The sequence below is a fragment of the Chaetodon auriga genome, chromosome 23 (assembly GCF_051107435.1).
Source record: "Chaetodon auriga isolate fChaAug3 chromosome 23, fChaAug3.hap1, whole genome shotgun sequence".
NCBI classification, from domain to species: domain Eukaryota; kingdom Metazoa; phylum Chordata; class Actinopteri; order Chaetodontiformes; family Chaetodontidae; genus Chaetodon; species Chaetodon auriga.
In genome coordinates, this window is record NC_135096.1 from 4,220,824 (window position 1) to 4,245,964 (window position 25,141).

General features: G+C 43.4%; 2 protein-coding genes across 2 annotated transcripts in view; one reads left to right on the forward strand and one right to left on the reverse strand.

Moving 5' to 3' along the window:
* LOC143316316 (neoverrucotoxin subunit alpha-like) overlaps positions 1–24,703 on the reverse strand; it is a 78,170-nt gene extending 53,467 nt beyond the window's left edge. The window contains exons 1-2 of the mRNA XM_076724203.1: positions 24,687–24,703; positions 23,801–23,974 (exon numbers count right to left, since the gene is read on the reverse strand). Coding sequence (XP_076580318.1) covers positions 23,801–23,974; positions 24,687–24,703 — 191 coding nt within the window. The remainder of the gene's footprint in view (positions 1–23,800; positions 23,975–24,686) is intronic.
* On the forward strand, positions 6,884–14,159 carry LOC143316080 (uncharacterized). The gene is made up of 11 exons (XM_076723797.1): positions 6,884–9,316; positions 9,462–9,641; positions 10,007–10,154; positions 10,395–10,552; positions 10,672–10,815; positions 10,925–11,141; positions 11,238–11,357; positions 11,985–12,139; positions 12,253–12,455; positions 12,560–12,807; positions 12,939–14,159. The coding sequence occupies exons 1-9, from the start codon at positions 9,087–9,089 to the stop codon at positions 12,386–12,388; spliced, it is 1,488 nt and encodes a 495-aa protein (XP_076579912.1). The 5' UTR covers positions 6,884–9,086; the 3' UTR covers positions 12,389–12,455; positions 12,560–12,807; positions 12,939–14,159.
* Positions 24,704–25,141: the final 438 nt, after the last annotated feature.

Here is a 25,141-nt window from a genome sequence, read left to right on the forward strand (position 1 = left end):
ATCAAGTGTGGGGTTCCCCAGGGGTCAATTTTCGGTCCAACTCTTTTTAATCTTTACATGCTCCAGTGTTTCCTCATGGGGGTCCTTGGTTTTTAGGTCAAGTGTTTCCTCATGGGGGCCCTCCTCACTGAGAACTGCTCATAGTCTACTGATGGGGTGCTGCTGAGGGGTTGGCTCTGGCCTGGATGGCTGGAGGCCTCTGCGCCTTGGTGCAGGGGCCTCCTGTCTGCCTGGGTCGGGGTGGTCATGGGCCGGGGGCCCTCTCAGTGTGGATGGCCCCCAAAGGTGGCTTATTCCTTATCTTGTCCGTATGGGTGTGTGTGCGTGCGTGTCTGTGTGTGTGTTTCTGTATGTAGTTATCGGGGTGGGAGGGCTGGGTTTTCTTCTTTGTTGTTTTTAGCTTCTGTGAGGCACTTTGTGTTGCTTTTTAAGTATGAAAAGTGCCATATAAATAAAGTTTGAAGTTTGAAGTTTGTTATTCATAGACTTGGCGTACTTGATTTTCCCCATTTCTTTCTCAATTGCTTTTGTAAGTTTTATCGGATGGTAGTGCCCACCATCCTGATTGAATTCAGTCATCACTTTCCACTCTCTTTCCTGTGTTTGATCCACTTGTGTCTGCTCAGTCGGGCTTTTCTTTGATTTTTTGTTATTACTAGGCCATGACACACTCCCCTCCAACCAACTTTCCATTCTATCTTGCCTCTCTCATTTTCTCAAGTCTCTTTTCAGCCTTGAAGACCGAGATATCTTCCAGTCCACTTCGTTCTCACGACACCCATCTGACATAGTTGACATGATGTTACAGTTACAGAGTACAGTTTACGCAAATCTGCCAAATAGCTTTCGATATACTGTTTTCATCTCGGTGCATCTGCTCAGAAAATATCTAGCTAATTGCTGCATACAAACCCTTTCACATCATTTAAACCAAAATGGCTATAGTTGTTAGTCACTGCTGTGACTAACTCTAACCCTCCTGCACATTCCACCTTTGTTATGGTGCCAGATAGGTGCAATGCATCATGGCTAGAGCTTATGTACAGTTACCTGTATGTACCTTCTCCTGAGACTATAGATAAAGTTACTTGTCACTCCGCTGACATTCTCCTGAGGAAATTATCCATCAGACTGCAGCCTTTCAGGGCGACGAACAAAAAAGGATTATTTGCCGCTGACTTTTTCTTCTTTTACTTTCCAACGAACTACAGGCTTTCGGAACGACGAAAGAAGAAGGGTTGTTTGCTGCTGACTTTTCTTCTTTGACTTATGTTTCTCCTGCTGCTGTTTGTTGTTTCTTTGTTTTTTGTTTCTCGTGTTTTTTGTGAAATTTTTAAATTGTATTGCATGTAATTGTCTAAATTGTGTTTTTATTTTTTTAAATTCAAAGTCTGACTGAGGAGCTGCAGCGTCGTCACATGGCAGTGACTGGCATCCCTCCACCACTCCCCAGTGCCAATGTTACAGCGAGACCATCGACCACACAGACAGCCGAGAGTGCGGCTCCTCACTCAGTCTGGGAATCATCAGCACCGGTGATGCACTTCTCAGATCCTTCAGTGTTTCAGGCAAGCATGACCTGATTAACTGGAGTAATCCTTAATTTTAAAGCTCACATTCTCCTATTAATCAAAGATTTAGTGTGTAGGGTTGGATTACGTCATTTTACATCATTCTGATGTTGTTAGAAAATGTACTGGATCATTATAATAAAAAAACCAAACCCACTGGAATAATACAGTGGCACAAAAAGGGACGCTGCAGGGCTTTATTTATGTTTTTCATTTTTTTTAATCAAAGGCAGTTGGATGTCTGTGACGTTGAAGTCTTTACAAAAGTAACGTTATCCGAAAAACTACACAACCAGTAACTACATACTCTGAAGAAGCAAGGCGGCTAATTAGGTTAGCTCTCGGTGAAGGGTAGACACATGATGGTCCACTCAGTGTGGCACGCATGCAGCCCCGGACATCTAAGGGCATCACAGTCCTCTGGCCTATATTTGCATTTTTCTATCTGCTTGCACAGCATATCTAATCAGAGGTGGAATGAAACATCTGGCTGTTGGACCTTCCTCACAGGGAAAGGAGACTCTGACTGATGGACTGAGTCTCTTCCTGCTGGCTTCGCCCTGAATGGTCTGGCAGTACAGTTATCAGCTCTGTTGTAGTGAGGCAGGAGGAGATTTGGGGCTCCAGGGACAAACACATGCTGTTTGCTCTCATGATCAAAGCAATGAGCTTCTTATTCGCTGTCACTCCTCTCTTCTCTTTGCAGGAGTGTATTGTTTTCATCCCTGTGCTGGTGTTTGATTTTTGGTTTGTTCGAAATCCCTGGTTCAAACTCAGAGTTTGAGAAAGTAAAGGGTGACACATTATTAAGTATCTAGAGGTTGACAAACATAAAGTTCACTGCTCTCTGGCTTTGTCCTGCCCAGGCATAGTTCACCATCTTACAGTACTTATTGGGTGAATGGTCTGGCAGTACAGCTGTTCATGACAGTTCATTCTTTTTTCCCCATGGTTAGTTTGCAGGACATTGTTGCTAATGGCAGTGTTTGTGCGGTCCTCTGGCCTATAATTTGTATTTTTCTATCTGCTTGCATAGCATACCTAATCACAGCTGGAATGAAACATCTGGCTGTTGGACCTTCCCCACAGCGAAGGGTTAGATGATTCGCCAACTTCTGGAGGGCCTGGGTGTAGTCCTTCTCTATAGCTGCCCTCTTTTGGCTGAAAGTTCTCAGGTCTTCCAGAAGGTCACATTCTGTCTGGTGCTTGATGTGTATTCTGCTCATCTGCTCTGCATGACTGTCTGTTTCAGCTCCTTTCTCGGTGGGGGTTGCATCCTTATGTCTTGACATAAAAATTATACAAAAGACAGAAGTTTATCTGGAAAAGTTTGTGCAAATGTTTCGAACAAATGAAAAGTGAAATAGGGCATTACAGCCAATCACAGCCAGTGAAGCGGCCATAGCGAGCCCAGTAAATAGCAAGTTGAGCACAGTCTTGACAGTCACTGCAGTAACTAACTCACTCTGGGTACTTGTGTCTGATTGGTGGTGGCCGTCGTTGTAGGTGGTGCTGGGCAGGGACTGCTTCCCACATGCGCCGGCCCTGTGGCATCCAGAGCAGCATCTTCGCTGCGCTCCAACAGCATGCTGACGTCACTTTGCTCTTGCTCTGTCTTCAATTTAGTACAATCAAAGGCTTTTTTGGCTCGGGGGTACTCGCAGTCTCAAATATGAAAATGTCATGATCAGTATCAACATCATCACCATCAGCATTAACAGGCAAAGATGGGGAGCTCTGTGGGCTCACATGCACTGATATCAATGTATGTGAGGTGCCCAAATGGAAGCCATTAACTTTGGGTCTTTTGGGTGTTCGTTGTGGAGTAGCAGGCTTTGTTCTTTTCCCCCTCAGGGGACCTGTTGACAGTGAGTATACATGAGAAATAACTGGTGCCAGATAGGTGCAATGCATCATGGGTAGAGCTGTCAAATACACTGTGACAGTCGGTTGGGTGGAGCTGGACTAAACTACAGTCATTGTCAAATTTTTTTAAAAATTTTGCAGGTGTCAATCTACCATGAACACACACTGTAGAGTCACTTCTTGCCCCCCGTCCTCATCCTCAACCTCACTCCAGTGTTTGGGACTGAGTGTGTGCTAAACAAACCGATCCAGAGCGCCGCAGCTCCACTTCCGTGCAAACTGGTGGATAGTCTGACAGAAGGACACGGAGGTGTTTGATACTGTGAGGAAAAATACGTCTGGTGCTCTGCTTTGTGGAGCTTGTAATGCATTCTATACCGTGAAAAGACTGATGATGGGTTATTTCTTTTGTACATATAAAACCATCAGCGGGATGAGTATTATTACCTGTAATCCATTCAAAGGGTTTGTCTGAAAAGCACAGGTTGTTCGCTGCATTCAGCTAGCCTGGTACAGTGCAGTGACGAACAATGCATCATGCATCTGTCAAACACACTGTGCATCATATACACTCTCCTGCACATTCCACCTTTGTTACGGTGCCAGAAGGGTGCAAAGTGTCAAGAGTAGAGCTGGGCTGGGATAGTTGGCACGAGATGGGCTGCCGTTTTGCTCACAAAAATACAGTCATTATATTTCATATAGTGACTTTTCAATGTCTAAACAGTTTATTCAGCAGTTAATGTGAGGTTGATGCGTTGGAGCTCTGGGTTCAGCTACATGAGTAATGCAGGAGGAGGGTGTGCAGTGAATCATAGCATGACAGTGTCAATTATCTGTCAGGCTGAGCTGATTGTTCCCTTGGGCCGATGTGGCATTAGCACATTCACCCCTTCCTATGGTGCCAGAAAAGTGCAATGCATCATGGGTAGAGCTGTCAAATAATGTGCATCACGTGCACAGTCTGTTTGACGGTCACAATGCATCATGCATCTGTCATAAACACTGTGCATCATATGCACAGTGCACTGGAAAAGTGCAATGCAACATGGGGTGAGCAGGTGACTGAATTCAGTTCCACCTTTGGTGTTATGTAGAAAGGTGAAATGCATCAAATGTGGAACTTGGTTGTGCTGTGCATCATATGTGCAGCTAAGCACAGTCGAATGCTCCTGCACATTCCACCTTTGTTATGGTGCCAGAAAGGTGCAATGCGGTCTCGGCCTTTAACATTTTCCACCGCTTCCCGAGCCACTTGGAGTTCTCCGCATTGGGCATGACTGCTCCATGATTTTCCTCCACCTTTCTTATGGTACCAGAACGGTGCAATGCATCATGGGAGTAGACTGGGCTAGGGCTTTAGAGAGTCAAACACACTGTGCAACACATGCTAACAGACAGTTTTGTCAGACAACTCCAATATTCCCCCCCGTCCCACACAGAAAGTGTCTCAGAATAACACTGCACAAGCCAGATTGTAATCAAACCTGTTGTAATCCCAATTTAGAATCAGAAGATGTTGCATCAGCACTTTTCACCTTGTTATGGCGCCAGAAAAGTGCATCATGGGTGTAGACTAGGCGTCATAGTTGACAGTTCACAGATGTCAGTCACTGCAGTGACTATGTTCAACCCTCCTGCACACTCCATCTTTATTATGGTGCCAGAAAGGTACAATGCATCATGGGAGTAGACTGTGCTAGAGCTCTAGAGTTAAACACACTGTGCAGCATATGCGAACAGACAGTTTTGTCACATACCTCCACTGTTCCCTCTGGCCCACACACAGAACGTGTCTCAGAGTAACACTATATGAGCCAAATTGTAATCAGAGCTGATGTAATCTCAACACAGAGGCAGAAGATGTAGCATTAGCACATTCCACCTTTCTTATGGTGCCAGATAGGTGCAATGTATCATGGGAGTGGACTGGGCTGGGGCTCTAGTATGCACAGTCTATTTGACAGCTCTGACTGTCAAATAGATGGCTGGCTGGCTATTTAGCTGATATTTGACAGGCATAAAGGTGCAATGCATCATGGGTGTGGTCTTTGCACTAAAACATTTTGTGTTAAGACATGAAAAAGAAGCTAAAGAATACAAAGACAGAACAGCAGAAACCCTGACCCCTGTAGCATACCACCCATGTCCACTACAGTTTCTCCTCTTGTCTAATGACTCTTCTCCGCAGTCACTGCAGTGACAAACTTCAACCCTCCTGCACATTCCACCTTTGTTCTGCTCCCAGAAAGCTGCAATGCATCATGGGAGTAGACTGGGCTAGGGCCCTGGAGAGTAAAACACACTGTGCATCATATGCTAACTAACAGTTTTGTCACATACCCCCAATATTCCCCCTATCCCACACACAGAATGTGTCTCAGAGTAACACTACACAAACCAGTTTGTAATCTCAGCACAGAAGATGTTGCATTAGCACATTCCACCTTTCTTATGGTGCCAGAAAGTTGCATCATGAGTAGAGTTGTACTGCAATGCATCATAGGTGTAGACTATGCATTGTTGTTGACAGTTCATAGATGACAGTCACTGCAGTGACTAACTTCAATCCTCCTGCATAAGTCAAACCAACCGCCTCCTAGCTCCATATTTACAGACATAAGTGCGGTAGAATGAAAGAAAGGATGCCAATTCACACGTTTAAGTGAACTTCTTCATGTAGCGGAGTTTCAGATAGGTGATGATGAGGAATATGAAGGTCATGGCGGTCAAAGCCACATGATTCTCCCACAGTCCCCAGGTGGTGTACTCAAACCCCAGGTAGTCCAGATACTGCTCTCCTGTGCATGTCAGGCCGGCGGCGCTCACGCTGCAGTTGGTCACTGCAGCCGACACGTTGGCGTTTCGGATCACAGTTTCCTCACAGAACTTCAAACCCAGAAACTCATTGATCTTCAAAGCTGCGAGGCCGTAGCGAGGAATGCTGCATTATAGTTGATAGTTCACAGGTGACAGTCACTTCAACCCTCCTGCACATTCCACCTTTGTTATGGTGCCAGAGAGGTACAATGCATCATGGGAGTAGACTGGGCTAGGGGTGGGTTAGAGCTCTCGAGACACAAACGCACTGCGCGTCATATGCTAACAGACAGTTCTGTCACAAAATATTCCCCCTATCCCACACAAAGTAAGTGTCTTGTAAGAGTAACACCGCACAAGTAATCAGACCAGATGTAATCTCAACACAGAGGCAGAAGATGTAGCATTAGCACGTTCCACCTTATGGTGCCAGAAAAGTGCAATACATCATGGGTAAAGCTGTCAGAGCTGAGAGATAGTTGACAGTCACTGTAGTTACTGACTTCAACCCTCCTGCACATGCCACCTTTGGTGCTATGCAGAAAGGCCATGATGGTTTCATCAGGGAAGGATTGGCTGCTTAGGCCTCCTTTGATTGTAGGATGCTTGTTTGTGTGCCTCTGAAGAAAAAACAAACATCTAGTAAGGTTGACAGTTCGCCTCAGGAAGACAAATTTTTGTCTACTGGTTGTATATGTATGTGCAGTCTGAGTGTGTTACTCATTATAGGTAAAGCATCATATACACAGTGCATTTGACAGATAGGTGACTAACTCTATCCCTCCTGCACATTACACCTTTCTTATGGTGCCAGATCGGTGCAATGTATCATGGGAGTGGACTGGGCTAGGGCTCTAGTATGCACAGTCTATTTGACAGCTCTGACTGTCAAATAGATGGCTGGCTGGCTATTTAGCTGATATTTGACAGGCATAAAGGTGCAATGCATCATGGGTGTGGTCTTTGCACGAAAACATTTTGTGTTAAGACATGAAAAAGAAGCTAAAGAATACAAAGACAGAACAGCAGAAACCCTGACCCCGGTAGCATACCACCCATGTCCGCTACAGTTTCTCCTCCTGTCTAATGATTCTTCTCAGCAGTCTGGGCCCTTGAGATAACGACTGTGTCCGCTGTCTATGCATCTTTGTTGGACATGGGAAAGAGGGAGGATGGGAGGTTTGGGTGTGAAAAATATCCGACTCAGATAGTCCCTGCAGTGGAGGAGGTCCTGTTTCCTGCTGAGGTGGTGCGCTCATGCACTGACAGCATCCTTCTCCTTCTTGTCACTGTCTTCATGCCAGGCTATGACTGTCTTTGGGCACTTATGATCAGCCTCCTCTGAGTCTTTGCACTTCATTAGAAACATTAGGTCTCCACATGAGTCAGTTGCTCCAATGATCTTCTCTGGCTGAAGTCCTCTCTCAAAGGCACGTGCAACTAGAACGTCATCCTCCTTTTTCCTTTTTCAAGATTCAAGATTCGATTGCTTTTATTGTCTTTGAGCATGGCCATGTCAATGAAATTTGCATTGCAACCCCCATGTGAAAAAGAAAAGATAATAAAATAAGATAAAATAAAATAAGAAGAACTCACATCTAGATAAAATAAAGATAAAGATAATATAATAATTTTTTGGGCGTGGGTGTTAGCGTGTGTGCATATGATGCACAGTGTATTAGACAGATAGCTGCCAGTCACTGCAGAAACTAAATCTCTTTCGTATGGTGCTAGACAGGTGCACTATGCACAGAGCTATCTGGCTGGAACAGCTCTGGCTGTCAAATGGATGGTCTATTTGACAGCCACAAAGGTACAATGCATCATAGGTAGAGCAACTACAGGGATTAACTCTAAACCTCCTGCACATTGCATTTTTGTTATGATGCCAGAAAGGTGCAATGCGGTGTCTTTAACATTTTCCACCGCTTCCCGAGCCACTTGGAGATCTCTGCGTTTTGCATGACTGCTCCATGATTTTCCTCCACCTTTCTTATGGTGCTGGAAAGGTGCAATGCATCATGGGAGTAGACTGGGCTATGCAGTCTTGTTATGCATCATGTGTAGAACCGGAGTCCTATTCCATTATTCCTTGCTGCGGTATTCAGGCGACCGGACCTGCTTTGAACACTCTAAGCTTTTTTTTTTTTTTTTTTTTCACCTAATGGAACAACATCTACTGCACATTGCACCTTTCTTATGGGGCCATGCAGAAAAGTGTGGAGCTTGGTGTTGCCTGTGCATCATATGCACAGTTGTCAAATACCCTGTGCGTCATATGCACTGTTAAGACCCTTTGTTGACCCAGACCCTTTGTTGACCTGTGACCTGATGCATGAAAACTTGTTCTCTTTTCTTGTTTTGTTAGACTTCTTCAAACAGTTGTCACAGATGAAGCCTGATGGCCAAATGATGTCATAGTACAGTACGCAGACCTGATGCATCCACACTTTTTATATCATATCATCTTTTGATATTTGACAGTCACTTTCTGCCATGCAGAAAAGACACCAGAAAGGTGAAACAAATTAAGTGCACTTGCAGGTGCCACGCAGGTGCAATGCATCATGGGTAGAGCTTATGTACAGTTACCTGTGTGTACTTTCTCCTGAGACCACAGGTACAGTTACTAGTCACTCCAGTGACATTCTCCTGAGGATTTTTCTGCCAGTGACTTTTCTTCTGAGATTTTTGCTACAGCTTTTCAAAAAAAGGTGAAGGATTATTTGCTGCTGGCTTTTCTTCTTTAACTTAAATTTCTCCTGCCGCTGTTTGTTGCTTCTTTGTTTGTTGTTTCTTTCTTTCTTCTTTTTTCAGATTAAGAGAAACATGTCCAGGAAGCCCAACAGGCACTATCTCCTTTGCCCGTTGTGCTTGAAGACCAAGGACTTCCTGTCAGTGCATCTGCGCCGAGTCTGCATGAAAGACAGCACGCCAGAAGCCATTGGTGCAGCGGTGGAGAAGGCCAAGAAGGATGTCCATGATCTTCTGGTGTCAGGCAGGGTGTTCCCCTACGTGCTACTTTGCCAAATTTTGGATGATGCTGATCCACTCAGCAGGTTTGTGGAAGAACTTTTCACTCTTTTTTTTTTTTTTTTTTCCAAACATCACTTCTTGTTTACTCTCTGAAATGTATGAAATTTTTAAATTGTATTGCATATAATTGTCTAAATTATGTTTTTGTTTTTTTTTTTTAATTCAAAGGCTGACTGAGGAGCTGCAGCGTCGTCACATGGTGGTGACCGGCATCCCTCCACCACTCCCCAATGCCAATGTTATAGCGAGACCATCAACCACACAGACAGCTGAGAGTGCGGCTCCTGAGACTGGCGAGAGTGAGCCGTCTGACAACACTTCTGTCAGCAGTGGCAAGTGCTTTCAATTGTGAGTATCAGCTTCAGCACGTCTCAGTTTGAGTAAATTATCTGTTAATCTCATGCAGGGCTCTCATGTTAACATGTTTAGGCATTTCCAGGAATGCGTTTAATTAATTGTAACTTGGAAATGACTTTGTTTTCAAGAAATTACAAACATTGACAACCTCACTCAGTCTGGGAATCATCAGCACCGGTGATGCACTTCTCAGCTTGAGTAAATAAGCTGTTAGTCTCAGGCAGGGCTCTCAGCCTTCTAGTCTTCAGTGTTTCAGGCTTGCAAGATCTGATTAACTGGAGTAATTCCCCATTTTAAAGCTTAGCTTTCCATCTTAGCACACAGTTTTATAACAAAACGCTTTTCCCACATTGCAGTGTCTCGACTGTGCAGTGGACGACCAAAAACAGGAAGCTCATGGCACAGAGGGGACTTTATCAGAGGCACTCTCTGGACTATCCCTTGCTGAAGGACTTTGGCCTGTACCTGGAGAGGGAGCTTTGCAATGAAAATTTTAAACAGGAGGTAAGTACTACCATAAAACATTCTGTATTCATTAAAAAAAAAATATATATATATATATATATAAAGTAAAAGAAGATGTTTTTGCAAAATAGTCATGATTAGAAGACAATGTAACATGTTTTAGCATGTTTTTTTTTTGTTTTTTTTGCTTTTGGACTATTTATTGCATGTCTTTTACTTTAAATTTGTTGAATATGCTGGAATGAATAAAGTATCTATCTATCTATCTTCTCTCTTCAGGTTGAAAACGTTGCCCGGTACCTGTACTCCTTCGACCCACAGCAGCCATCCCTGCAATTTGTCAGGAACAGGGAGAAGATCCGGCAGTACCTCTGTGAGCTCTCCAGGGCAAAACTCACAAAACAGACACAGATGAATTACCTGAAGAGCTTGAAAAGGTTGGTAGCATTTGTTGTGGGTTTTTTTCTCCATATAATATCAACACTTGTGTAGACAATAAACGTAATTGAGCTTAAATATGTGCAAATACTTAAAATACTTGCACGTCCTCTGACAGATTCTTGATGTACCACACTATCAACACCAACCTGAGGCGAGAGGATCAGACACTCCATGGGGACTGCAAGGACTTTATTGATTACATTGGCTCACTGCAGAAGTCCTTCTCCAAGCAAGTGAGCAAAGAGATCACCCAAAAGAGGTAAGTTTAATTGTTTGCACGCAGCTAGCTGGATTACAGTTCACATAAGTGAGCAATGTGGCAAGTAATGTCATGATTTGTTAATACATTTTATCCTTTTTCCTCATAGACACGGCGGGTTGACTGAAAAAGAGCAGCTGACACCGCGTGACTGCTTGGCTGTGCTGAGGGCTGCCAAGAACGACTTCTTGGCAGTTATAGGGAAGGTCTTCGAGGACAAGGACGCGACCCTGGAGTTGACCGAGTGCAGCTTTGTGGTGTACTATCTCCAGGCAGTGGTGATTTTGAGACACCTCCAGCGCCCGGGCGTGGTGGAGCACATGACTGTGAGTATTATTGTGCCCTTTTTGTCTTGTCTTTTTTGTCTTGACATTTTTTGCCAGTACCCTTACTAATCGATATAATATCCTTGTTTTGTGCAGGTACAGGAGTGGGTTGTGAGAAAGAAAGACACGCTGGGCAATGCAGTTATTGGAGTGAAGGAGCACAAGACTGCAGCACAGCAAGTGGCCATGTTTGCCCTGTCACAGGAAGAGGAGTTTGTAAGTTCAAATTCAAAGTTCAAAGCATGTCCAGGAATGTGTTTAATCAATTGTAACTACATTAGAAATGACTTTTTTGCAAGTTATTACGCACTGTCACAATCTCACTGATCAGCAGCGGTGTGCACTTCTCAGATTGAGTAAATTATTTGTTAATCACAGACAGGGCTCTCAGCTAATGCAAAATGGCCTTGATGTATATAAATACGGAATTACTGCAAGAGATAAAATAATTGTTTTGTGTTTGTTTAGAGAAAAAAAATGTTGCTTTGAGAAGGATTTTTTTTTTTGGAACTTATTTTACTCTTTTGAAGTGTAACTGCAGTGGAGATGCTTTCAGCCAAGATGCGTGTTTCATTTCAAACTGTGCAACTGAGTCAACTGCGCAATCCTTATTTGTTATGGTGCAGTGCAGTAGCAATGCACCATGGGTAGGGCTGTCAAATAGGCTATACACCAGAGTGTAGGTGTAACCCTAACCCCATTACTTTATTTTACAAGTCACCACACAGCCTTCCTTATTTGGGGAGAATCACCTTACATGCTGAGATACTCAGCTTTAGTTAGTCACCTGTGAATCATGCATTTGTTCATATTTGTTCAATCATATTTTTCCTCTGCCAACAGTGGTTTGACATGTTCTACACAAGGGTGCGGCCACAACTCCTAAACTCCAAGAAGCGCAAGAGCGATGACGCAGAGGTCAAGGAAAGATTTTTCATCTCCTCCACGGGGAGGCCCATCTACAACGCCTCCAATGACCTGAACAGACTGCACCGCAAGTAAGCAAACCACCATGATTCATTTCACCTCCGATATGTACCTGGTACTCCGGTGAGAAATCTTTATAAAAATTTTGAATGTTTAATGTTTAATGTTTAAGCTCTCATTATAGATACAAGATTGAATCAGTGACCAGCCAGGTGGCACGGCGAGTGTTTGAGACGGCCACCAAGACTCTGACCGACGCCGACAAGTCTCTAGTGGCCGACTACCTGACACACTCCACCGCGACGGCTGAGAAACATTAAGAATGAAGGAGACAGAAAACATTGTGAGGGCCAGTCATGTGCTAGGTGCGCTAGCTGATGACTCAAGGTAAGTATGTTTCATATTTGTCAACACAATTAATACAGTCAACAATTTGTAAGCATCAAATCTTATACCCTTCTTATAATAACCTTGATTCTTTTTTTTTGTAGTGCTGACTCTGCAGAAGAGGGTACCAGTAGTGGTGCTCGTCGCGTCCGTAGCGCTGCTCGCACCGTTGGAAATGTGCAGATGGATGTCCAAGCGGCGTACGACAGACTGCTGGAACATCACCCGGTGACTCTGGATGGGGATGTGCCAAGCAAGACTGAGCGGGAGCGAGCATCCCCTGACTGTCAGCGGGCCCTGTACGAGCATTGGCTGAAGGCGCAGATGAAACTGTGCAAGCAGCATGTTCTTGGTGAGGTTCTTTTTTCAATATTTAATAGCATTTTTTTTCCCCAAGTAACAATGCTACGTACATGTACATGTGCTACGTACATGTTGTCAGTTTTAGTCTTCTTGACTAACATCATCCTATCTTCTTGACAGCATACTTCTGCTGTCGTCTGCTGACGGAAAAACCGAGTCAGCGCCTGGATTGCAAAGCAGGGATGGACGAGCAACATCCCCAATGCTGCCAATATCATCAGAGAGTGGAAGCCCTCCGGAGCTGAGAACGCGACCATGGACTCCACTCACATCCAGAAGCTGACGAGATCGCAGAAGTGGAGAGGGCTTCTAGTCAACGCCGTTGAAGGGAAGGGCCATGGTGTCATCACGACCCGGAGATTCCAGACTGGTGAGGTGGTCTGTGACTACCACGGGCGGGTCACCACAGCCAAAGAGGGCAAGAAAATCCACAAGAACACCAGTGAGGAGGAGACTGGATACATGTTCTTTTACAGAGACAAAAGAGGGCAGCCCATGTGCATCGACGCACATTCAGGCGTTTGTGAATGCCACCCTGGACAGCAGACTGTTGGCCGGTTGATCAATCACTCAAGAAAAGCAGCCAACCTAAGGTCAAGGTTGTTCACTATGGTGACAGATGGGGAGGAAACAGATATCATTCTTTTCTTCGCAACCAGGAACATTGACGTGAATGAGGAACTCTTATTTGACTGTGGAGCAAGTCAGAAGTCTTTTCGTGGGGAGGGCTCAGGCCTGGCTTGGCCCCCTTAAATTTTGGACTGCCACCTTCAGACTTCAGACCCTTTGCCACCTTCAGACTTTTTGAGTTATGTCAAAATTACTCCCTCCATGTTTCTCTGTAACTCATACTGGACTTCACTGCTATCGCAGTTGACAAGTCCTTTAAGGGAAAGTTTTCAGCAACTCCATCCAGTTTCCACGAGGGCAGTCTTCAATACGAGGTGTTGTGAATCATTGTGAGGAAACAAAATGCGGTGGTGTGTTCCAACTGCCTGCCCTCAGACTCTCTCACTGTCTTCATCATCACACTCTGTCGAACCGTCAACGTCATGGAGTTTTGTGAATCCTGCTGGAAGTTGATGAGGAAGGTGTTGGGGACTCACCTCGGCCACAGTGCCGTTTACACCATGTGCCTCTATGTGTCTCTCTCTCTCTCTGTCTCTATATCTCTCTCTCTCTCCCTCTTTCTCTCTGTCTCTCTCTCTCTCTGTCTCTCTGTCTGTCTGTCTCTTTCTGTCTGTCTCTCTCTTTTTTTTTGGTTGTTGGTCTGTTTTTGAGCACTTGACTGTTAATACTACTGTTGTTTTTCTGGACCGGTGAGCAAATAAAAGTGGTTTGAAAAATCAAAAATCTCTCTCTCTGTCTGTGTCTCTCTCTGTCTGTCTGTCTGTCTCTCTCTCTCTCTCTCTCTGTCTTTATGTCTCTTTGCCCTCCTGTCGGCTTGTCATCAAGCTTGATGACGAGGCGATCATTTGAATCATGTGTGTTGGAGCAGTAAACATCTAAAACATGCAGGGCAGGGGTCCCAGAAGAATTAAGAAACACTGCTCATGCACCTTCCTATCAAAAGTTATTCACAAATGAAATCTTGATCCAGGGGGTCATTGGTGTGCAAAGTGCTATCACTGTGATACATGGGCTGGCCCGTGTCTGCCCTCCTGTGGCCACTGAGGGGATCTGTCGCTTCGTACTGCAGCATATGTGATGAGATGGCAACGTGATGCACCGAAGGCCCACCGAAGATCTCAAAACGTGTGAGTCAGTGTTTGTCCAATTAAGAGGAGAGATTAAATCTGCAGACCCAATTTACTGTATATAAAGAGAAATTCAACCTCACTTGCGTTGCATTGCAACCTGAACCCTGTCTCCTGTGAAACAGAACAACATCTTCAACAGATATTGAGGTGGCACTACAAGTACTGGATGCGGTGGTGTGTTCCAACTGCCTGCCCTCAGACTCTCTCACTGTCTTCATCATCACACTCTGTCGAACCGTCAATGTCATGGAGTTTTGTGAATCCTGCTGGAAGTTGATGAGGAAGGTGTTGGGGACTCACCTCGGCCACAGTGCCGTTTACACTATGTGCCGCATAATGGAAGAGAGGGTGTACATGGAGGATGCACCATTGCTGAGAGGAGCTGTGTTCTTCGTTGGAATGGCACTATAGAGCGCCTGCTGCAGCCGATCCAGACAACAGGCAGTGCGGCCTAGACAGGAGACGTGTGGAAATCGGGGAGAGCGTGCGTTGGCCTGATGGTTTTTGGCCAAGGTCACGCCCACACATCGTCTTTGACCTTTTCACCCAGGTGACAGAGCAAAGTGTCCCCTCCATCTCTGAAGACCAAGTTTGTATTTATGAGAATTTCTCTTCTTCTGTTTACTCTTTTCTCTCGTTTCCCACTTGCCGACCTCGAGCAGCCGAGGCCCGGCCTTCACTTTAACCAAAGAGTCCATTCTGTAACATTCTGTATTATTTGTACCACATATTGATCTCACTTTAAATGAGGCATCCCACTGTGTCACACCCCCCCAACAAAAGAAAAAACAAAAACAAACAAAAGTAAACAATAGAAAAAAAAAAAAACCTCCACATGGACTCTGCCTTGACGTGGCGTGGAGGCTTGTATGTCTCAGTGATCATAGGCACTCTCCAGATTGGCTCTGCCCAGCAGAGTTTACTCTTGTTTGGTCAGGCAGGAGGAAGCTGTGCAGGATAGAGCCGATCTGGAGAGTCCCTATGATCACTGAGACCAGACTAAAGAGTCCACAACTTACACGATGTTGAAGACATAAAAGAAGGAGGAGAAAAACAAAAACAAGTCAGGGTTATTTGTATAGCCCAGAATCACAATTTACATCACCCCAATGGGCTTTACAGTCTGTACAAAGTGTGACATCCTCTGTCCTTAGACCCAGCAAGCCTGAAGTGGTATTTCATCTAGATTTATAGCTTATGTTCACTGTTCATTGGAAACTGTTCATCAAACTATTGTTGACAGAGAGACGCTCAGTCGCAAAAGCAGGATCGGCCAAAAGACTGAGGCTGTAGTTTGGACTGTTGACCAGTAGATGGAGACAAATGATAAGGCTTGGCAGCTGGGACAGACTCAGCGAGTCCTCTGGAGCCAGCTCCTAAGAGATTTCTGAATGATAGAAATCAGGAAAACACACTAGATTAACCAGCTGTATGTGCCGTGACAGACAAAGAGACCCACCCTTTTTCAGGTTTGTTTGATTTCCTCACCTGTCAAATCTTTTTATTCTCTGTTGTTTTGATTTCCATCGCTGGTAATGCGAGAGGCGGCAGACGATGGGCAAGAAGCTCTGAAGACTTTAAGGGACTATTACCAAGGTAAAGGAAAGCTACGCATAATCAACCTTTACACAGAACCGACATCACTTCAAAAGTCAGTCAGTGAAAGTGTGACTGGATATGTGATCCATGCTGAGATCGCAATCACAGCTTTGAGAAATGTTGGTGAAATATTCAGTGACGGACTACTGGCAGCCATGGTTCTAAAGGGGCTGCCTGAGTCCTTCAGTCCATTTGCGGTTCATATTACACAGCGTGCTGAGAACGTATCTTTTGCCAAGTTTAAAACAAAGCTACACAGCTACGAGGACACAGAGAAGATGCGGGCTGCAGCAACAGATGACAACGTGATGAAGGCATGCATGCAGCAGCAGGTGACCGAGGAGCAGAGAGGGCAGCAGCGGACCTGGCGTGCTTCAAATGCGGCCTGAAGGGACACCTGGCCAGAGCCTGCCAGCGCAAGTTGTGGTGCAGTCACTGCAGGAGCACCGCACACCGGGACACCACCTGCAGAAGGAAACAGCGCAGAGACCGAGACCGAATGTCTCCGGGGAGACAGAAGACCAGGACAAAGAATACGCCTTCCGAGTGAGCGAGGGGGCAGCAGGTGTTAGCATGAGGGGTCTGATGGTCGACTGCGGGGCAGCGTCGCACATGATCACAGATCTCGCCAAGTTCAACAGGTTTGATGAGGTGTTCCAGGCCGATACACACTGCGTGGAGCTGGCTGACGGCACGAGGTGCAAGGGGGTGACAGAGCGCCGAGGCGATGCAGAGGTCAGTCTGATTGACAGCAGAGGCAGACATCTGAACACTACGCTGAGGCAGCTCTGTACATCCCATCATATCCACAAGACATTTTCTCGGTGAAAGCAGCCACTGCCAGCGGAGCCACCGTGATCTTCAAGAAAGGGAAGGACGTTCTGATCCACAGAGACGGTACGAAACACATTCAGGTACATGACAGATCATATTATTTTCACACAGTAAGTAATGATGATGATGAATGTGATGACCAATGCAGGGGATGTTTTGATATGCAGACATGGCATGAGATTCTGGGGCACTGCAACTATGATGACATTCAGAGGTTACAAAGTGTTGTTGATGGCATGAAAATTAAAGATCCAACAAACAAACCTCCACATTGTGAAGTGTGCACTCTGGGGAAATGTTTCCAAACCAGAAACAGAGACCCTGATACGAGAGCTAAAACACCTCCAGAGCTAGTATGCACAGATTTGGCAGGACCGATCCACCCAGAGTCCAGAGATGGTCACAGATATGCACTTTCATTCACTGATGACTTTTCCAGTACAGTGTTTGTGTATTTCTTAAAAAGCTACAGAGAAGTTTCTAGCTGACACAGCCCCATACGGCAAGATCAAGTGTTTCAGATCTTGCAAGGTACTGAATACACAGGAAAAGGTTACCAGGCTCTACTCATTAAACATGGGATTAGACATGAGACATCAGCACCTTACTCTCCTCACCAGAATGGCACTGCTGAGCGCAATTGGTGCACACTTCTTGATATGGCACGGTGCATGTTGATTGAAAGTAATCTGCCAAAACAACTGTGGTCTTCTGCAGTCCAGACTGCTGCTGTGGAGAGGAACAGATGTTTTAATAAACGTGCAGGGTGGTATAATTTGTGGCTAAAACAAGTGTTGGGCAGCAGACACAGACTAACTTAACACCTGTAGATGACTTTGTACAGTACAAGTCCAAAGGTCCAGATCACCATGTCTCACTAGAACATAATCCTGAAGTGAGACACCAGCCTGGAGTGAGCCGCCACCAACCACAGCCAGTCGAGGTCAAGGAGTGATGCTCTGTGCAGTAGGACGTGTAATGTTGAACTCTGTTTTAAATAAAGTATTCGAAAATCACTAATAACACTTTAGCAAAAGAGAAACAAAAAAGAGGGCTACAACCCTGCACTGAAAGAGGACTTTAGCTCACAAATTTCACACAAAATAACACTAGCAAAAAAAAAAAGAAAAAAACAATTGGGCGAAAACTTTGCGCTAAAAGTGAGCTTTAGCAGAAACCAAACAAAAAAGGTGGGCTACAACCAGTGACGGCTGGTGAATTTTTGTCTTGGGGGGGCGCACTTAATTTACTAAAACCAAAAAGCGGAGTTGGCAACGCCGGACTACAAGAATTAAAGTATATTATGTTTACAAATAGACAGTTAAATGCAGGTGAATGTTACCAGTTAGTGAATTTGAATTTATCTCCCCAGTGTTTGATATGTTTTGCTCCAGATAAGATATAATTGGTCCACACAAACCCTTAAAATCTCCTTTTCCATCATTAAACAAACCAAGAATGTATAAATATATTTTTTACTTCAAAGGTAAAAAGAGAAACAATTGATTTTCACAGCTTCCAAGAGTACCAAGTGCTTCTTCTGTCCAGCTAATTGTTTGGAACAACATATTTATATTTACACACTCAAATGAAAAAAGAAAAAAAAAACAGCAAATACATGCAGATGAAACCAACAAACACTGAACGTTTTGTTTTAAAAAAAAACAATCAAACCATCAGACTTAAAGCCCAAAGTGCTTCTGTTAGCAAACATTTATATTAACAACCTTAAATGACAATGAAAACACAGCAAATCCTCATATTTAAGACTATCAAAGCAACAAAATTTGTCACTTTGTAAAAGGAAAATAAGTGAAACCATTTGGCTTTAAGCCAAAAGTGCTTGATCAGGCTTGATCAGTTCCCTTGGTTTGGAAAAGCAGGCAAGGGAAGCAAAATAAAGCAGCTGCCTCACTGCATCCAGTTAGCCAAGACGTCTTCTCATACCAGCTCCGTGAAAAAGAGCCAGTATATCTCCTTGTAGCACCCAATAATGTAATAATTTACTGAAAATGTAATAACGCCTGAAAATGTAATAAAATTTGCACTTAACTCAATCGAAAATGTAATAAAACCCAATAATGTAATAACTTGACCAATAATGTAATAAAATATTCTGACTGATATTGTAATAACATTTTTACCGATAATGTAATACCTGATTACATTATTGGAGATTTATTACATTTTCAGGTGGGTCTTTTTTTAAAAAAAATGATAATGTAAAGCTTGACAGATGTAGCAGAACTGGTCTGTAACTGACCCTCTTCTCCCCTCTTTGCATTCCTCAGGAGAAGTGTAGTGATAAAACAATCAGACTTTTAAGAGTTATTGACCATCTGGAAGGTTCACAGGAAGGTGTGAACTCAGGCAGAGACAAGATGTCTGGTTTAGAGATCTTCTCTCACCCTTTCAGGGCAACAAGAGTCACTGATAACACCTTCACTTCAAATTTACATCTGCTCAGGACGTTCTCATGGAGGCGCTAACTCTTTCTTGATAGCCCATTAAGGGAGTTAAGGACAATAAAACTGCCTGAATGGACGAATGCCATGTCTCAAAGGAATCTTCAAACCAGATAATGCTGATGGGTTGTAAATTAGACATTCCTGAAGCAAACTGTGCTGTATGTCTGTGTGCCTTTTTCTTAACCTACTAAAGTAACCAAATCTCAATGTTTGATTTAATTGTAAATGTCATTACATTGCTAAGCTCATGATCTGTACAATAACAATGTTTTCCTGGTGTTTCTAATTTACAGGATGATGAAACTGTGATTCTACCATGGAACCATACTGCCATCTATAGGTTTATAGCGGTTAGGCTGGATGTGCTTAGCGGGAGATATTTATTAATAAGTAGCCATAATAGCGATAATCATTTCAGCAAATATAGTCTGCTCTTCTTTATTCCTTCATCATATTAAAGTCGTTATACCCTTAGTCATCATGTTTATTAGGATTAGTATTAGAAAATGTTACCATGTTTATTGTTGAATGTTGTCATTATTCATAAGAATTGTCTAACGCATGTAGTGAACACGCATGTTGTTGTTGAAGTGCCATTGAAAATTGATCATTTCAAATATATTCGTTGACCATAGTGAGAAGCAGATGAGCCCTCGTATGAATCATTAATTAATTCCCGCTCCATAGGATGAAATCACGTTGCGCGTCTGCGAACCATCCGACATGCGTGACGCCCTATTGATTAGACACGCCCTGGAGCGAGGATAAAGTTAGTCGCGCATAGCGGACTTCAGTTTAGTTTCCTTTTTCGTCTTGTTCCAGTTCTTTTCTTTTCGTCTACTTCTTGTTTTTCCTTTCTTTCAGTTAGTCTAGTTTTTGTGTTAAGTTCTTTGTCTTTAGTTTTCAAGTATTTTTCCACTCCGTCGTTTTCTCAGTCTTTTTGTTGCTGCTCACAACTACACAGAGTAGCTTGATTTAATTCTGCAGAAAACGCACTTTTCTAATCTTCTTCGTGAAACTTTCATTTTTGCTCGCCACGCCAAGCCGCATAATTCCTATTTTTGTTGTTAAAGTCTAGTCACGTAATAATAATTTTGAAGACATTTTCGACCGGCCATCGAAGAGTTTCTCAATCTTATTATTAGTAGTCAAAAGTCTTGCCAACTAACTGACCGCACCGAAGACCTGCAGCCTGCTGCTGACCCGCTGGTCCGGGTTAAATAACCATCAGAAGCCGTTCCTCGTCTGTAACCGACACCGAAGACCCTCAGCTCCCGAGACATCCCTGTCCAACACCGGCTCTCAACAGCGGTTCGCTTGATTCGTCCTGCAGACCGCTGTGCAGATCAGAGTGATGGACGGTGACACGGAGCCTCTTCGTGTCAGTTCGGAGCAGACATCTACAGGAACGTCGCTGACAAAGTAGGCATGCTTAAGCGGTTTTGAATAAGAGTTGGTCTGTGAGGTTGAGATATTGTCAATTTGTTTAAATTCTCGAAATCGTTCATTCAACTAATTAACTTCATATTCGCGTCCCCATTTCCTTTTAAAAACCTACTTCTCACTATCGCCAAACTCATTTTACCATCCTCTCGCCATAAGTTCCTCTGTGCAGTGTTTGTTAATCTACCTCATCCATATAATCTATCGCATTATCCATGATTCATATTCATTTCATTATTGTGTTTAATAAATAGTCTTTTGCATACAAGTCGTTGTCAGACGGTGTCCTTTTGAGCTGAATATAAGCAATCCCTGTACTGAGAGTTCACGCCTTAGATTATCCGACTGATCTACTGTTGGTTCATTCGTTCACTACATCAGCTTTAACAGATATGACATACAAAATCCTTCTTAGCTGAGGAAGGTTGGTGCCCTGGTTTTATTAACGAATGCAACATTAATTTAGAGGTAATTCCCCTACATTTCCTTCATGAGGGGACAGTGTCAGACCTGAATCCAGTTCCTGAGTTTCATGTTTAAACCTGCTGGATGAAGTTTAAAGTTTCAGACTCTCGAATGTGCAGTTAGAAATAAACAGGAGGCTCTGAGAGTGACTGAGTGCTGAAACAAATATATGAAGTGAATGATTTAAAGGATCAGCAGTTTTCTGCCAGCATTCCTCTTTCGTCTTATGTGCAGCAACAGTCTTGATTTTCCTCTTTTATTTTTACATTCTTCAAAGCTCTCCATTATAACAACCTGTTCCTCTGGACTGAAGGAGGGGGGACATGATTGGTCCTTTTTGTGGTGACAAAGAGTCAAATGATGGAGCAAATGTCTCTTTTTATGGGAACGTGCACAGAGCCTGATGAAGGAAACCTGAGTTAACAAAGGAAGCTGATAACCACCGTCGTGATGCCGTTATCTCGGCCTGGAGTTCATGTTTAGTTGAGGCAGCTCACACAGAGGAAGCCTGGCTTGGTCCAATTTGTTTTGTCCTTCATCCCACTGAGCTTCACATGAAACAGCCTCTGTGCTGGATATAAACTGCTGACTCACAGTCCTTCAGAATTCATGTTTCTCATGACTCAGCACTCAATGATCAATACTAAATTCATCAGGTTTAATGACCCATGCTGCACTTTGTGAAACCTCACTGTGGAAAAGATTCCTGCGCACATTTTAATTACAGATTCGCAAAATATTTCTACAGCTACGAAACTTTGTGAACCATCTGCAAACTTGAATTTGAGGGATTTTTTTTTCTTAATTCTCACATTCAGACACGTACACACATTTTTCTGACATGCACAGAAAAGATGATCTACAGCTGCAGGCTGGGAAATTATTTCTGATCATCATTTCACAAACTCAAAATCATCAATCTGTCAGAGATCTGAAAATAAAGAAAACAGACTGAAAGATTCAAATCCTGACATGAGAGAGACTGTTTAAACTAAATGAATCTCTAAATGTACAGAACTAACTTAAATCTGTCAACACAAACAGTAACTTGATCTGACCTGAGAGTTTCCAGTGCACAGTGTGGACTCTCCAGTCCAGCAGACAGCAGCTTCACTCCTGAATCCTGCAGGTTGTTGTGACTCAGGTCCAGCTCACTCAGACTGGAGGACTGGTATCTGAGGACTGAGGACAGAACTTCACAGCTTCTCTCTGAGAGGTTACAGCCACTCAGTCTGAAGAAGAAGAAGAAAAAGAACATTTATTTTAAAATGTTGAGTCTCTTCTCAGCGTGTGTTCAAATCTTTGCTGTTCCATCATAAACATGTTGTAGATGTTCATTCGTTGTCTTCACGTCTGTAAGAACACAGTCATGTGTCCTTCATGAGGGGACAGTGTCAGACCTGAATCCATTTCCTGGGTCTCATGTTTAAACCTGCTGGATGAAGTTTAAAGTTTCAGACTCTCGAATGTGCAGTTAGAAATAAACAGGAGGCTCTGAGAGTGACTGAGTGCTGAAACAAATATATGAAGTGAATGATTTAAAGGATCAGCAGTTTTCTGCCAGCATTCCTCTTTCGTCTTATGTGCAGCAACAGTCTTGATTTTCCTCTTTTATTTTTACATTCTTCAAAGCTCTCCATTATAACAACCTGTTCCTCTGGACTGAAGGAGGGGGGACATGATTGGTCCTTTTTGTGGTGACAAAGAGTCAAATGATGGAGCAAATGTCTCTTTTTATGGGAACGTGCACAGAGCCTGATGAAGGAAACCTGAGTTAACAAAGGAAGCTGATAACCACCGTCGTGATGCCGTTATCTCGGCCTGGAGTTCATGTTTAGTTGAGGCAGCTCACACAGAGGAAGCCTGGCTTGGTCCAATTTGTTTTGTCCTTCATCCCACTGAGCTTCACATGAAACAGCCTCTGTGCTGGATATAAACTGCTGACTCACAGTCCTTCAGAATTCATGTTTCTCATGACTCAGCACTCAATGATCAATACTAAATTCATCAGGTTTAATGACCCATGCTGCACTTTGTGAAACCTCACTGTGGAAAAGATTCCTGCGCACATTTTAATTACAGATTCGCAAAATATTTCTACAGCTACGAAACTTTGTGAACCATCTGCAAACTTGAATTTGAGGGATTTTTTTTTCTTAATTCTCACATTCAGACACGTACACACATTTTTCTGACATGCACAGAAAAGATGATCTACAGCTGCAGGCTGGGAAATTATTTCTGATCATCATTTCACAAACTCAAAATCATCAATCTGTCAGAGATCTGAAAATAAAGAAAACAGACTGAAAGATTCAAATCCTGACATGAGAGAGACTGTTTAAACTAAATGAATCTCTAAATGTACAGAACTAACTTAAATCTGTCAACACAAACAGTAACTTGATCTGACCTGAGAGTTTCCAGTGCACAGTGTGGACTCTCCAGTCCAGCAGACAGCAGCTTCACTCCTGAATCCTGCAGGTTGTTGTTACTCAGGTCCAGCTCTCTCAGACTGGAGGACTGGGATCTGAGGACTGAGGACAGAACTTCACAGCTTCTCTCTGAGAGGTTACAGCCACTCAGTCTGAAGAAGAAAAAGAACATTTATTTTAAAATGTTGAGTCTCTTCTCAGCATGTGTTCAAATCTTTGCTGTTCAATCATAAACATGTTGTAGATGTTCCTTCATTGTCTTCACGTCTGTAAGAACACAGTCATGTGTCCTTCATGAGGGGACAGTGTCAGACCTGAATCCAGTTCCTGAGTCTCATGTTTAAACCTGCTGGATGAAGTTTAAAGTTTCAGACTCTCAAATGTGCAGTTAGAAAAAAACTGGAGGCTCTGAGAGTGACTGAGTGCTGAAACAAATATACGAAGTGAACGATTTAAAGGATCAGCAGTTTTCTGCCAGCATTCCTCTCTCATCTTATGTGCAGCAACAGTCTTTATTTTCCTCTTTTATTTTTTACATTCTTCAAAGCTCTCCATTATAACAACCTGTTCCTCTGGACTGAAGGAGGGGGGACATGATTGGTCCTTTCTGTGGTGACAAAGAGTCAAATGATGGAGCAAACGTCTCTTTTTATGGGAACGTGCACAGAGCCTGATGAAGGAAACCTGAGTTGACAAAGGAAGCTGATAACCACCGTCGTGATGCCGTTATCTCGGCCTGGAGTTCATGTTTAGTTGAGGCAGCTCACACAGAGGAAGCCTGGCTTGGTCCAATTTGTTTTGTCCTTCATCCCACTGAGCTTCACATGAGACAGCCTCTGTGCTGGATATAAACTGCTGACTCACAGTCCTTCAGAAATCATGTTTCTCATGACTCAGCACTCTGATCAATACTAAATTCATCAGATTTAATGACTCATGCTGCACTTTGTGAAACCTCACTGGAGAAAAGATTCCTGCGCACATTTTAATCACAGATACGCAAAATATTTCTACAGCTACGAAACTTTGTGAACCATCTGCAAACTTGAATTTGAGGGATTTTTTTTCTTAATTCTCACATTCAGACATGTGCACACATTTTTCTGACATGCACAGAAAAGATGATCTAAAACTGCAGGCTGGGAAATTATTTCTGATTATCATTTCACAAACTCAAAATCATCAATCTCAGTCAGAGATCTGAAAATAAACAAAATAGACTAAAACATTCAAATCCTGACATGAGAGAGACTGTTTAAACTAAATGAATCTCTAAATGTACAGAACTAACTTAAATCTGTCAACACAAACAGTAACTT

Coding starts and splice junctions, on each gene's coding strand:
- LOC143316080 (XM_076723797.1), top strand. CDS start 9,087: ATGTCCAGGAAGCCCAACAGGCACTATCTCCTTTGCCCGTTGTGCTTG. Junction 9,317..9,461: donor GATGCTGATCCACTCAGCAG/GTTTGTGGAAGA, acceptor TTTAATTCAAAG/GCTGACTGAGGAGCTGCAGC. Junction 10,553..10,671: donor TACCTGAAGAGCTTGAAAAG/GTTGGTAGCATT, acceptor GTCCTCTGACAG/ATTCTTGATGTACCACACTA.